Raw genomic sequence first — 14,753 nt, 5'->3', positions numbered from 1 at the left:
CTCTGGCCTTAGCTAGGAATATGGACAAAATCTTCTTTGTCAGATATTAAGTATTTGAAAACCTTGCTTTTAGTCCCCTAGCTTAAATTATTATGCCTTCTTGAGATTTTGCTAAAACCACACCCCACCTTTTTGCAAAAGGCCCAAGGTAAAAAACTTCACGCTCGCCTTGGAAAAGCGCCGGCTTTCAGCGTGAAAGCTGGGACTGTTCCTTTAAACACAACCCCAATATGTCTGGGTATTTCAGCACATATGGGCCACGATGCTTAAACCCTACCCAGCTGGTCCGGCCGTTCTGCCGCGCAGCTCCGTCTTTGTTCGTGGCTCAAAGGGAGGGTGGTGAGAGACGGAGCAAGCTGTGAGTGCTGCGGGTTGCCATCCTGCAAGGGCGGGCTGCGGCCGAGCGGGAGGAGCGGGGCATGTCCCGCCCGAGGGGACAGGGGCTTTGCGAGACATTCTCCATGGGGGAGATGATGTCCTTGGAAGCAGGAACTCGAAGGAGCCTTTAAACCGCCCGCAGGCACTTTGTTCTCTATTTTCTGCCCTTCTCTCCCTTCCCCCTCCCGCCTTTTGTTGTTTCTCAGGCTGTCTCTAACACGAGTCCCCTCATCCCAACCATCCCCCATGGGGACAGCCCCTTTCAGAGGATAGACTGGAAAGGCTCTGGTGCAGAATATTCCTTGCTAGGAAAACATGAGAGGCTTCCTTCACTCTGGAGGCCCAGCACCACCCCTTGGTGCCAGTTTAATGGGGAATTGGTGTCGGTGCTGTTGGTGACTGGGGCATCTCTGGAGCTGGGGGTGTGTGAGCTCGGGTGGGTGGCCAATGCCCAGCCAGGGCAGGGGCTCACATCCTGCCTCTCCTGCCAGGCAGGGGGGTGCTGGTGGGATGCTCCTGATCTCTGGCTGCCCCCAGGAAGCCCCTGCCACCCGTGCAGCACTGTGCAGGGCAGAGGGGCTTTGCTTCGCTTCCTTTTTTCTTCCTCATGTGCAGCCTAAATACCTTCTTAATTTCATCTCATTATTTCCTGCCTAAATAATTCTCGTTTCTCCTGGGGACCGTTTTTAAACCTTTGATCTTCTCTGAAGTCTCACAGTCCTGATCACGTCCTTTCTGTTTAAATGAATCAAATGCCTTTTTGACTCATGATTTATAAATTTGCCCACAGAGGAACAGAGGCGCACCTTGAAATCACCCACCGTGTCTGTGGCTGGAGCAGAAGTACCCTGGGCTGATCCAGAGCACCTTCCAGCCAGACCTCCGTGCCTGGCTCCCCTGCTTCCCTGGTGCATGTCACTCTCCCCTGCCTCCCTCCACCCTCCCACCCGACTCTTCAGCTGACAGCCGAGTTGCCTGGGCTCAGGCCCAGCCTGGAATGGCCATCCCCGGGTCAGGAGAAGGGTGAATGTGCCCGTGGTTGATGGATGCTGTCCCCAGGGAGCGGGGCACAGCTGCGGTGCTGCACGGCCCGGCCCCCATCTCCCGGGGATTGCTGATGCAGAGCACAGCTAAGGGCAGGGAGAGGAGCAGCTGTGCAGGGGTCCTGGGCACTGGCTTGGTGCTGAGGCTGTGGTGGAAAGGCTAGAAGACAGTGGGTGTTGGCCAGGATGGATGTGATGAAGATAAACATGTTGCTCCATAGTGCAGTGATGCAGAAGTCGGGGAGCACTTTGTTCCTGAGCCCAGAGGATGGTGGCTGGGAGGGCTGGGCATTCCTCCTGGATGAACCAGGGTTGTGGCAATGGAAAATAGCCAGGAGAGGCCCCTGTGCCATGGCCAGACCTCGCCTGCATCTTTGCTGTGTGGCCCACACTTGTTGACAAGGACAGACCTCCTCTCCAAGCCATTAGGGAAGCAGCTAATTAAGCTCTGTAATGTTCCTGGGAGGTCAGCAGGAGATGTGCCAGCACTGCAGCATCTCCCAGAGCCTGCACTGGGGCAGGATCTTCCCACACTGCCCAGGGACAGGGGGAGCTGCCCTGCTCCTCCTCATTCCATTGTGCTCTTAGTCCTGGTGCTGGTGGGGTGACTCAGTGCTCAATGCCCAGGACAGAACCCAACATTCCCTGCCTCAGCTGGGCTCAGGATAGAGGGCTCCTGGCTGGGATGTCCCAGAGCTCCCAGCAGCCCTCGGCATGGCTCCAGCAAGGCTGGGCAGAGGGGAGAGAGCCTGTACAAATATTATTGTTGTTGTTATTCCCCATAAATATATGCAGGCACTTAACGACCTTGGCATGGAGCATTTCCTGGGGATTCATGACCAGTGGGTGTTAATGGTCTTTAGCTGCACCTCAGGCCATCAGCTCCTCCCAGCCCATCATTAATCCACAGGAAATGTCTCAGGCATCGATCCTCATTGCTTAATTAATAAATGCAACTTGTCTCCTGCCTGAGATTTAGAGATACTCACTGCTTCTCTCCCTGCTGCTTTGAAGGTGACTTTTTTAGCACAGGTCCCTCACGCTGGGAGGCCCTCGTGGGATTTTGTTTCCTGGCATTCATGTGGGTGTGGGCTGTGGCAGCAGGAAAGTCTGTTCTCTCCTGGGCGGGAGGGAAGGAACTGAGCTGCTCTTGGGTTTGGGGTTTCTCCAGCTAATGTGGCACAGCACAAGGAGCACATCTTTCCCACCAAACCCAAAGGCTTGCTTACCTTCAGCTGAGTGCGTCCAAGAGCCTGGGCGAGAAGTGAGCCAGCATGGAAGAACGTGGCAATTCTCCAAGGCCTTAGCAGGTTCTATAATAATCGATGTTTTTTGCCCATGAGTCACAATTCATCTCTAATCTTCCTCGGGGGAGGTGGGATTTGCTATCTTTAGTGCTCACGACTGCTGCTTTCCCGGGCTGAGCATCCCGCTGAGCCTGGACTCCTGCTGCAGGGATGCTGACCTGGCAGCCAGCTGCCTTTCCATCCTGCTCCCTGTTTCTGTAGCCCTCACCACCAGCTGGCTTTGTGCAGTGGGTGCCGCAGTATAAATCATGTTAATTCCTGAGATGCTTTTCCGCGGTAAGTCTGAAATTCCCATTTTGGTTCGCTGGCTTGCCTGGCGAACTAAATTATTTTCATAGCCCCTTAAGGGCATATTGTCAGCCCAGACTTATTGCCGTTATACGCCATTTCTGAAACATTAATATCTCTTCTAAATATAGTGTATTGACAAGGTATCTGGTACAGTGTAAATCCTTGGGACATTTGATCCAGATCATTAAAACTGAGTGAAGGAAGGGAGGAATAGATCAAGTTACCTTGCTGCTCTTAATTCAAACAAGCGATGAATTATTCATTCCGCTATTAATTCTACAGTCCTCCTGCTTTTTATTTATTTCTCTCTTTATTTGTTTTTTTTCCTCCCAGACAGACAGCTCCAAAAGGATGCTCGGGCACTGGTGAGGGAGATTTGCCTGCTGGAGGATGGGGTGCACAGGGCTGGGCTGTCTGGCAGCACTGGCCGTGCTCTGCAGGGCTCTCGGGGATGCTCCCAGCAGAGGTAAGAGCCTGGTCCCAGCTCCTGGTGGGCTGGATGGGCACCCATGGTTCCTGAGGAAGGGAGGGCCATCTGCAGCGCCACAGAGGCTCTGGGGTGCGAGTGGGATCCAGCTCTCCTGCAGGGAGAGGGGCTGGCTCAGGCCAGGGGCAAGGAGCTGGGATCTGGAGTCACTGTTGTGGTGGCAGCAAGTGTGGGACACTGCTCCGTGCTTGGGTTTCTGCTTCATGCTTACCTTACTGAGGATTGCAGGTAGGGGTTGTCCTGTTGTAGAAGTGCTTGGTGAAGGGTTTGTTAGCTTCTGGAGTTGCACTTGCCTATATAAATCTATATACACATAAGCATATATATGTGAATATATGCATGTATGTGTATGTGGCAGGCATGAAATGAATCTCTCACCCAGATAAAAGGTCCCCCAGGATGCAGGGCAGGGTTAGCAGATGACACAGTAATTCAGGGGATAGGGTGGCCCAAGCAATCCCCCATCCCAAAATGGCAGGGCCTTTCTCACAGAAGGGCTGAGCCAGAAATCAAAACCCATCCCTGGCCCTGGTACAGGTGCTCCTGAGGGCGCACCACTGCGCTGTGGTGCCTGCTCATCCCCCACATAAACCCACCTGGGCTTCCCAGAGCACCCCAAGGCTCCCAGCCCTTAATCCATCCATCTATCTTCACTGTGGCTACTCACCTCTCCCACAGGCTCCCCTTGGGTATTTATTTCAACAATGTTATTCCTTCAGTACCAGCCCCATATTACTTCACTGCCTATCCCCAGTAATTAGCAAGGTGATTTTAGATCTAGCCAGAAACATATTCATGGTGCTGCATCCCACACATCCCAGGACCCCCTTGCTGGGAGGTCACTGTGCCAGTGACACGATGAAAAGCAATGTGCACAGGCTGACTATTGATTTGCAATATACTTGGCCCAGATTAATGGCAGCGAGCGCCCAGCCTTGTTTGGGAACCCACATATGTCTCCTGGGGGCTGTGCAGGGTCTGTATCCCTCCCAGACATGATGTATGTTCCCCCTGTATCAGCCTCTTCACCCCAGCCCTAATCAGACCCAGGGGCAGGTGACAGCCGGCCCCTCTCAGCCTTATTTTATAATAACCATGTCTCAGTATAAAGATTTCATTAGGAAATCGATCCCTACATGCATAACTCATTGTTCACCACATCGAGCCCTTCACCCCTGCTTCTCCCAGCTCGAATTCTCTGATACCACCCTTATATGGAGGGAGTGGGGTCAGTGGGAGGCACAAAGCTGAAGGGCTGGGCAGCTGGGGCACCAGCGAGCCTGGTACCACGGAGCCTTAAAAACTCCCTCCCAACTTCCTTTTTCCCGGCCATAAACAGGTGGGGATACTATGCTGGCACTGGCAGGACAAGCTCAAGGGCACAGCTGAGCCCTGCTGCAGCCCCCACATGGCAGCATGGGGAAAAGGGAGGGATGAGAGGTGGTGGGGGCACACATGTCCTCCAGGGAGAGTGGGTGGACAAGCCCAGTGGAGTTCTGCAGGATGCTGGTGTTCTGGTACTGTGGTGGTGGGACGGAGCTGGAGTTGTGCATCCTGTCTCCATCCTTCTAGGCTTCCCCTGGAAAGGGGACATCACACCCCCTTCTGTGTCCTGCAGGCATCAAATGTGGGGGAGTACTTTCAGCACCCTCTGGCAATTTCTCCAGCCCCAACTTCCCGGGGCTGTATCCCTACGAGACAGAGTGCACGTGGCTCATTGTGGTGGCCGAGGGCTCCTCCGTCCTGCTCTCCTTCAGCCACTTTGAGCTGGAGTACCACGACACCTGCGCCTACGACTACCTCCAGGTCTACAACGGGGCTGCCCGGGACCGGGGCAACCTCCTGGGCACCTTCTGTGGCCACAGCCCCCCGCCACCCTTCTCCTCCGCCTGGCACGTCATGGCCGTGGTCTTCCACTCCGACCGGCACGTGGCCAAGCACGGCTTCGCCGCCGCCTACAGGAAAGGTAGCAGGGAGGAGGTGTGGTGGTCACTGAGCATCCATCCATCCATCTCTGCTCTGCCACTGCCCTCATCGTCCTTGCCTCCTTGCAGACGCCTGCGGTGGGCAGCTGACGGGGCTCTCTGGGGAGATCACCAGCCCGCGCTACCCCGAGAGTTACCCCAATGATGCCGAGTGCCGCTGGAGCATCGGGGGCGCCAGCGGGGGCGGGCCCCTCACCCTGGTGTTCGCTGACTTCCAGATGGAGGGGGGCCAAGGCTGTGGCTTTGACTACGTGGCCCTTTTTGATGGCCCCACCATCGCTGCCCCCAGCCTGGGGCGTTACTGCGGCAGCGCCCGCCCGCCCCGCACCGTCTCCTCCACCCCACACCTCCTCATCATCTTCAAGTCAGACTTCAACATCGGTGGCAGGGGCTTCAAGGCCCATTTCTACTCAGGTTTGTGGGTCTGAGGGTGATGGGGCAATGGGAAGGATGTGGGGACAGGCCCGGGGCTGGGGTGGTGATTCTCTCTCTCCCACAGCAGCAAGAGGAGATGATCATGGTGAGGATCCCTTTGAGGAGAGCCCATGGTGTGAAGTGTAAACCACCACACAATGCAAACAGCATCACTGTGGCTATTCCAAGACCTGGGTTGCCCTCTTGAGCAGGAGTCACCCATGCTCGTGCCATTCCCTGGGGATATGGGTTACTCCTGTAGGATTTTGACTGCCCTGGGAGTTTCTATCTCCCAAAACTGCTGGCTGTCCATTGGCCAAACACAAGGCTGACAGCAGTGAGGTGAAGGGCAGAGCATCTCTTAGCAATAAAACAAGAAGGCTTCAGGTTTGCTTTTGATTTTTCCTTTCCCCCTTTTCCCTGAGCAGGAGAGTGCCAGGAGGTGTTCACCACCATCAAAGGGAATTTCTCCAGCCCTCAGTACCCCAACTTCTACCCCAACAACCTCAAGTGCCAGTGGAGCATCCAGCTGCCCCCGGGCTACCGGGTCAAGGTCTTCTTCCTGGACATGGAGCTGGAGGGCCGGAGCAGCCTGACAGGGGGCTGTGACTATGATCACTTGTCTGCCTTTGATGGTGGCACTGAGAGTGGATCTCTGCTGGGTCGGTGGTGTGGGCGGGAGAGCCTGGCACCCATCACCTCCCGCAGCAACCGGCTGCTACTGCTCCTCCACACCGACCGCAACACGGCCAAGAGGGGCTTCTCCATCTCCTACGTGGGAGGTAAGGTCCCACTTGGCTGCTGCTCAGTGCTGTGGTTCCATTGGAACGTGCCTGAGACCACGTAATTTCCAGAAGGATCATCAGTGAAGGTTCCTGTCTGCAGGAGCAGAGCCCGTGGCTCCTTAGGGGTGGGGCAGAGGAAGACATGGCAAGCAAGCTGCACATTGTGTTTAGTATTCAGGAGATGCTTTCCAGCTTCAAATTTCTGTTGTCTGCCACTGCCATGTTCCTGTTCCTCTCACGGTGTGAGGGAGAGAAAACCTCTGGGGGTTTTTAATGGGCCAAAACCCCAGAGCAGGTGATGAGTTCAAGCATCACAGCCTTGCTCCCTGCTCCCCTGGGTGCTCTGGCCTTGCCAGCACATGGCTGAGCAGGCAGGCATAAACCGTGTCTCCTCCTCCTCCAGGGAGGGCAGGACCCCCGGGGCATAGCATTCCCAAATCCACCTGGCTAGTCCTGCCTGGCACACCCCTGCTGCTGGCCTGCAGTGTCCCAGCCAGCGTGTCTGGCATGTCTGCAGCTGGTGGGAGGAGCAGTGTGTGACCTTCCTGCTCTATTTGCCAGCCTTTGTACCTCAAACACCAGCAAATTTATGGTGTTTGTTGTATTTCAGTATAATTACATCCGAGCTGACCCGTGGGTCAGGCATGATTCAGCCAGGGGCAGCCTTTCCAGAGGCTGGAGCCAGAGCAGGGCTGCTGGACTGGCAGCACAGGCACTGGGGAGGCTGGCCCTGAGTTTTGTCCCTCAGCTGCAAAATCGTTCTTTGCTTCCAGCACAGCAGAAAGGATTTTGAGGTATGTGGCTCTTGGAGTTAGAAATGGGATAGAGTTTTGTCCTGAGTCTCTGCAGCCTCTGGAGGGAGAGAGGTAGTACTGAACATTTAGTAGGGCTGTAGTATGTACAGCAGGTCTGTCCCTGTCCTTGTTGATTTCTCACTGTGCGGGGAGAAAATCCTGGTGTCACTCTCCAGAGGGAGCAGCCTGCAGACAGATAGATGGGGTGCTGCTGAAGAGTGTGGGGTGTCCCACCACAGAGAGGGGTGTGACATCTCACAAGTGCCCAAGGCTCCTGCATCCCCTGGTACATGCTGCCAGATGCATGCTAGGGGAGGACAAAGGCTTGGATGTGAAACTGTGCCTCCCTCCACAGAGCTGAGCCTGCTGGCTGTGTTTGCCCAGTGATTCCAGCATCTGCTTGTGATTAATGTCCTGCATGTCACACCCAGCTGCCAGCACTGCCAGGAGAGCAGCTGCTCCCACTGGGCACACCAGCCTCTCCCTGCCAGCAGCTTCCTCAGGAGCCCACAGAGGCAAAGGGGCACCTCAGTCTGCATCCACACCCACAGCCCTTCAGCCATGCAGGTTTTTCCCTTTCAGGCCTACCAAAAGGCAAGGCTTGGGTGGGGCATGTGTGATTTATGGCCATTGAAATGAAAGCCTTCACGCCAGGAGAGAGGATCCACTTTCTCCTCCTCCTGATATAATGCACTTTAGTTATTTGGTAAATCTTCTAATGGTTTTATAATGCACTAAGCGAAGCAAAGTGACACTGTTTTTTTGTATTGATTTTATTGCATCTTCCCAGTTTCATAAGGCTGAGATTCAGAGGGAGCTGGAATAATTCAATAATTCATATTGCCCAAGTGGTTAGTTCATGCTGAGCAAGGATTCACTTGAAAGAGGGGGGTATTTATTTTTCCTCCCTGCTTCTTTCCCTGTGTGGATGCTTTCTGCATCCAGAGAGGCCAAACATGGCCAAACCAGGAAGATGCCCCAGGGCCATGGACCCAGCTCACCCTTTTGGGAGGGCCATGTGGCAGCCATGGAGCTGCCTCACTCCAGGGCATGCATGGGATCCCTCCAAGATATGTCTCCTCTGTTTCATCAATGTGGTGTCTCTTGCAGGGGTGTTGTAGGATGCAGGGGAGCGCTGTGCCCATAGCAAGCCATCCACAAAGCTCTTGTGGTCTGGTCCTGGCCAGCAACTCAAATGTCCTGCTGGCTTTGCAGTGCTGGAGAGTGGCAGTGACAGCAGGATGGTGTTGCCTGTAATGGCACTTGTGTGTCACTTGGAGACCCTAGAAGGAGGATGGGGTTCAGGAGTGTTGATGGTGAGATCTCTGCCTTGGGCAGAAAGCAGAGCAGCGCCTGGGAGCCATCCGTGCCTGCCCTTGGCATGGGACAGGGCTAAAATACTGATATTGATTGCTTTCTGCATTCTGGAGGTAGCTTTTTTCCTGAAACCCCCTCCTCCCCACGAGTCCTACACATGCACCCTGTTTTCTGTCCCAATAGTTGTGCCCATGAATGTCAGCTGCACCCGGACAGACTTCCACATCCAGATCCCTGTGCAGTCCCTGGCCCAGCTGGAGAGGAATAGGATTTATTTGGGGACCCCCTCCTGTGCAGCCCAGGTGGTTGGCAGGAACTTTAAAATACACACCAGGTTTGACACCTGTGGCACTGAATCCCAGGTAAGTGATCATCAAACCCTCCTTTACAGCAAGCTGTGTAAATGGTTAGCCCTGTGCTGGCTGCAGAGAGGTATTCCCAGTCCCTCTCACATTTTCCCAGCAGATACTGGCCTGATTCCTGGCCAACCCCTCCAAACCCCTGTGAAAAGGAGCTGCAGCAAGCCCTGATGAGCCGTGTCCCTTGTCTTGCAGAGACGCAACAACACGTCTGTCATCGTCAGCACCCTCTACATTGATTTTTCAGTGGGAGACCAGGATGACATCCACCAGTATGAGGTGCAGTGTGAGCCAAAGAGGAAGGAAGCCTCAGTGACCCTTATTGCTGGCCCTGATCCATCCAGGCTCAGCCAGGCAGAAAACCTGGTGGATGCCCACAAGTGGGAGGGGGAAGCGATCGATGCCCGTGAAATCAAGAGCCAGGACACCAGCGACATCGTCTTCATCAGCATCTGCATCCTGGCCGGGCTCCTCATGGTCATCGCAGTGGTGGGGCTGGTGCTTCTCTAGAATGCTCTTTCCACACTCCAGGGATTGCAGTCCCAGTCATGCCCAGGGCAGAAAGGCACCCCAAAATCCACCCTCCCCCCAGGCTGAACCCTAACACAGCTGCCCAAACAGAGACACAGCTCCCAGGCCCTGAAACTGAGCCTGAACCCAACCTCCACCTTCTCTTAATGCCTGAAAAATCTGGGCAATAGGCAGCCGTTTCCCTTCCCAATTTGTTTTCCTCTGTTTCAATCTGTCCATTTGGCTCAGGAATGCAATTCTTGTGCTCCCTAACTCTTCCCGCACCTGCTTCAATTTGTTTTCCCTGTAGTGCTGCTGCTTTCAGGAAAGAAACGTTGTTTGCCGATGGCTGCAAATCTTCCTGTCAATTATTTCTAGCTGAATTCTTGGAGGTACAAACCATCCCCAAATGCAGCTATATTCCCAACAAATGTTCTCAGTGCTCCCAGCCCATGCTTGGGGGGGACTGTGGAGCTGTGTTACAGGGATCTCCACCTGGCACACACAGATGTAGCTCATGTAGGTGCTCCCAGGTGATGTTTCTAGGTGTCTGTGGGTGATGTGATGAGATGCATTTCCTGTGCCCTGGAGCTCCTTGTTTGATCTTCTCGTGTTGTCTCACCTTCTCGCAGGACTCACCTGAGCGCCTCAGCCACCAGCAGCTGGAGGGGAGGAGAACAATCCTCTTCTCCTCTGTGTTTTCCTTCTTTCCAGCATATCCAGGTATCCACAGCTGTAAACTCTCTACCAGCATTACTCCTGAAGTGTGAAAGTACAGGCAAATCCTGCTATGGCTTGGGGAGATGTTGGAGTGCAGAGGTTTTGGTGACCCTGTAAAGACAACCTTGGCAGGAGGGGCTGGGACCTCAGTGACACCAGATCTCCACTCATGGTCCCTGCAGAAGGTGAGCTCAGCACCTGAGAACATGAAAAGAAGAGTCCTGTGATCATCTGTCCCTCCAGAAAACTGGGGATCCTTGCCAAGAGCCCTGATGGATGGCTGAGTGACCTCTGCCTGCCTCTTGTGCCGCCCCAGCACAAAGGACATTCCCCTTCAGCATCAAAGAGGGGGTGGCTGTCACAGAGCAGCCTGTGTTCATCCCTGTGGCTCAGAGCCACATGAAATCTTGCTATGGAAAGAGGCCACCCCTCCTCCTCCAGCCTTTGTGAAACACACTGCAGTGCAGGGAGAGATCCTAAAGTATCCCAGTGTGGTCATGCAGGGGCACAGCAAACCCCTGGTGCTGTCGAATCCAGCATTTAGCAGGAACTGGTAGGAGAGTCCCATCGGTGAAAGGCTGCCCTGACTGATGTCCTGCTTCCCTCTGGGACAGCTCTGTTCATCAGGGCAGCAGCAAAGGAACAGGATGATGATGGTGCAGCCTTTCCTCCTGGATTGCACCAGCCCTGAGAGTGTCTGGGGAGGGAAGAAGGCGCAGGCCTGCTCATGCCCCCTTTGGAGGAGCCTTCGTTACCAGAGCCCGGATTGATTTGGCGTTTGTTGGTGCAACACATCAGCAAATGCGAGATTTCCGAGGGAAATATTTGCCAGCACTGTGAAGCTCCATTAAGGGAATGTTTTGAGAGCCTGTTGTGTGCAGAGATGGTAAACAAGGCCAGCCTCCCCCGCTGCTTGCAAAGCCTCACTGCCGGTTAATTGCTGGGTACAGAACTGTCAGCTTGAGACCACAGTTACAAGATTTGACAACTGAAAGAAACTTAAAGATATAATTAACCTTCTTGGTGGCCCAGATTGTGCTGGAACAGGTGAGCACTGCGGCTGCTGGTGCCTGGCAGGGAGCCCACAGCACCCAGCAGCATCCAGCCCTTGCCTGCAGGACAGGCACTCCTTGCCCAGCCGGAGCCTCCAGAACCCTGTGATTTTGGATAGCTGTTGGTGTTGCACTCAAATAAGGAGCTGAACCTGGTCACCCCGGGGAGGGTTTCCAGCTCTGGCTCCAGTTCACAGCCACCCAAGCATCCCTGGGTGAAGTGCTCCCCTGCACACATCCCTGTGGATGCAAGACTGGTTCTGTGGGAGCAGCTCTGCTCCTGAGTCAAGGGGATCCCCAGCAGCCCCAGGCCTGCAGGGTGTTATCCAGGGGTCATGGACAGGGGGATGAATGCAACTTGAATGGTTCCAAAAGCCCTTTACCCACTTGTTTCTGATGGCATTCAAGCTGCATCTGCCACCAGCAGTGTGCCACTCAAGCCAGTCATCTCACTCAGGGTGAGGAAAGCCTCTGGTGCTCACCAAACACCACCCCTCCTCAGCCTTCAGTCCTCTTCCACCATGTCTCAGCCTCTCCACTAGATTTAGGCATCCAGTCTCTCCCTGCCCTGCAGGAATTTGCTCTCTGGCATCCCCTGTTTAACCAGGTTTTCCCTGATGTACTGCTCTGGCTGGGGATGGAGTCCAGCACGGGAGGGGGACTGCCCAGGTAATTTCCTGAAAAAAACCCTTCTTCTCATGCAAAAGCTGCTCAGATGAGTGGCAAACAGAGATCAGGAATCCATCACCAGCACTCCCTCCCTCCAGCATGCCTGTGGTCCTCACTCATGAGGCCTCAGTTGCCCTCCTCAGCGTTTGCCCGGTGCTCCCGAGCAGGCAGGGGAGCGGCGGGCCCGGGCAGTGCTCCTCCCATGGCTCATCTGATTATTTATTTAGAGCACGATGGCTGCATTGAGCCGGGCTGGACGCAGCCTCCCCATTTCCTGGCTTTGCTTACAGGAGTCGTGTCTCTCCAAAGCAAAGCTTTGGCTGTTGTGCAGGAGGGAGAGCCTCTGTTATCCCTGTGCAAACGTCTGCCTGCAAATCCAGTGTTGGAAAATTGTAGGTCATAGAAAACAGGACTGCAAGAGCCCCCAGGGGATCAGTTGGTTCATTCCTCTCCTTCCCTGGGGAGATTGCTCCTACTGGAGAGAAGCTGTGCTAAAATATGCGAAAAATCTCAGCCATGCTCTCTGTGTTTTCTGAATTTACCAGGAAGGTTTTCCTGATGTGTAACACTGTGAGGGGGTGCTGCTGGGGGATGTGCTTTTGTGCTGCTGCACTGGACAAGAGAATGATGGTGGAAGTGCCCCAAAACGGGCACCAGAGACCCTGGGCACTGGGCAGGGCTGGGCATTCCACTGGGGAGCCCAACAAGCACAGGGTGTTGTGATCCACCCCTTCCCAGGCAATTTATTCTATGTAATGTTCACTGGAAGTTTTCTGTGGTGTCACCCACTGCTCTGCTCAGAGGGTTATTTGTGTCTTTTCAGTTTTTATACTCTAATCCCAGTCTGGGAATGGGGTGCTTGTGATTCCCAGGGAGCCAGTGCTGGAGCTGAGCCCAGCACTGAGGATGCTGGTGGTGTGCATCCTCTGCATCCTCTTCTCAAACATTTTTGGGTAATTTAGCAGGGACTGGCCCTTGGGCAAGCACAAGGGCAGTTCATGGGCTGGAGCAGGGGCAGGCTTGCTGCTCCTCAGGGTGGTTTTCTTGGGGCTTGGTGTGTAAGGCCAGGAGAACACCAGCCCTTTTTGCCATTGAGCCAGTCATGGCTGCCCAGGATGGGTCAGTGGCTGTGGTTTTGTGCTGGGAAGGATGGAGCTCCCAGGTACCTGCTGGAGACCTGGCCACAGTGACACAGAGCCTGCCACAAGGGTGTCCCTGCCTCGGGGATGCAGGTACCTGCTGGAGACCCTGGCCACAGTGACACAGATGAGGAGGCAGTAGTCAGGCAGCCCAGCCATCTGGGAAAACATAATGGATCAAGCATATGGACAATTAAAAATGCAATGACAGCATTTAGCAGGAGTTGTTTTCCAAGGTTATTTTAAGCCCAGTTTCCTGATCATCACAGCCCCAGGGACAGCGAGGCCCTGCTCGTGGGGATTTGGGTGTGTGGAGGCTGAGTGCTCCATGATGGCTGGGGGAGTTCACAGCTGGATTTTGGGCTCAAAAAATCCAAATCCAAAAAATGCCCTTTGTGGCAGCTTTGGGGGTGCAGATTTGATCCTGCCTTCTCCCTCTGGCTGGCTCTGCATGTTGCAGCCCTCCTCCCCCTCCTCTTCCCTCTCTCTGGGACAGGATGCAGTGTTTGCAATGTGAACATTCCAGCTCAGGCAAAATATTGGCCACAGCAGAAATTATTTTGGCTTTTGTGTTTTTCTTGCCATTGGGGCTGGCTGTGTTAGAGGAACAGTGTTTGTCCATTAAAGGAGCACCCTTTATAGCAAGATAACTGCTTGCTAGATAATAATATATAATTAGCAAGGACCATTCCATAATCTAGTTTAATTGACAGAGACCATGGATGTTGTTCAGGGGACTGCCAGCAAAAGAACTGGAGCATCATTAATTGCAGTGTAACCCTGGCATGGTCTTCCCCTTTTTTTTGCTTACTGTGACATGTCAGAGCTCCTTAGTGCCTCAGTTTCCCCTCCTCCTGTGAGATGCCAGTTCACCCATCTCAACATTGCCATGCCCTTCATGGAGGAGCAAGGTTTTGTTGGTTGTGGTCAACTGGGGCTGGGGAATTCCCTCATGTGTTTCCCTCCCTCTAGCTCTTTTCTGCTTCCCTCTGTCCCTCTACTGCTCCAGCCCTGAGAGGGAAGTTCCTGGAGCATCCTTTGGGCTCCAAGGATTTCTGTGGCTTCTGTGGCATTTCCTTGCCTTAAAGTCTTTTAATCCAGGGCCAGTTTAGCCAACCCTTTATATTACAGGGCTGCCAGGGAAGCAAATGAGATCTAAAAGTTTGGGTTCTTTGTGAAGAAACCTTTGAAGAGCCTCTTGAAAGATGAAAACTGGTGAGCTGCTGAGCTCTCTCTCTTCCAAAGGACAGGGAGGTTCTTGTCTACTCCCATCTTCTTTCACCCAAGTAATTTGCAGCAGGACAAAGCTCTCCTGAGCTGTGCCTGCTGATGGGCAGCAGAGCAAGCTGTCACCTACTGCCTTCCCAAATTTGCTCTTCAAAGCCAGGGTCAGAAGTCAGCTCTGGCAGGAGTGAATTCCCTTTTCCATCCCTCCTGGTGCTGCCCTGAGCCCACCCTGCATTCCCCACACGTGGGGAGGGGATCAGGAGGTGACACCTCCAG

The 14,753-nt window shown here is 54.1% G+C and overlaps 1 protein-coding gene across 1 annotated transcript; it reads left to right on the top strand.

The window, feature by feature from the left end:
• The first annotated feature begins 2,944 nt into the window (after positions 1-2,944).
• Positions 2,945-13,463, top strand: CDCP2 (CUB domain containing protein 2). Its single transcript, XM_036387369.1, has 7 exons — positions 2,945-3,004; positions 3,353-3,485; positions 5,125-5,472; positions 5,561-5,905; positions 6,334-6,687; positions 8,985-9,163; positions 9,356-13,463. Exons 2-7 carry the CDS (start codon positions 3,410-3,412, stop codon positions 9,668-9,670), a joined length of 1,617 nt encoding a protein of 538 aa, XP_036243262.1. The 5' UTR covers positions 2,945-3,004; positions 3,353-3,409; the 3' UTR covers positions 9,671-13,463.
• The last annotated feature ends 1,290 nt before the right edge of the window (positions 13,464-14,753 follow it).

The sequence above is a fragment of the Molothrus ater genome, chromosome 9, assembly GCF_012460135.2.
Source record: "Molothrus ater isolate BHLD 08-10-18 breed brown headed cowbird chromosome 9, BPBGC_Mater_1.1, whole genome shotgun sequence".
NCBI classification, from domain to species: Eukaryota; Metazoa; Chordata; class Aves; order Passeriformes; family Icteridae; genus Molothrus; species Molothrus ater.
The sequence above is the reverse complement of the archived record's forward strand: the minus strand, read 5'-3'. Positions and strand labels throughout refer to the sequence as shown.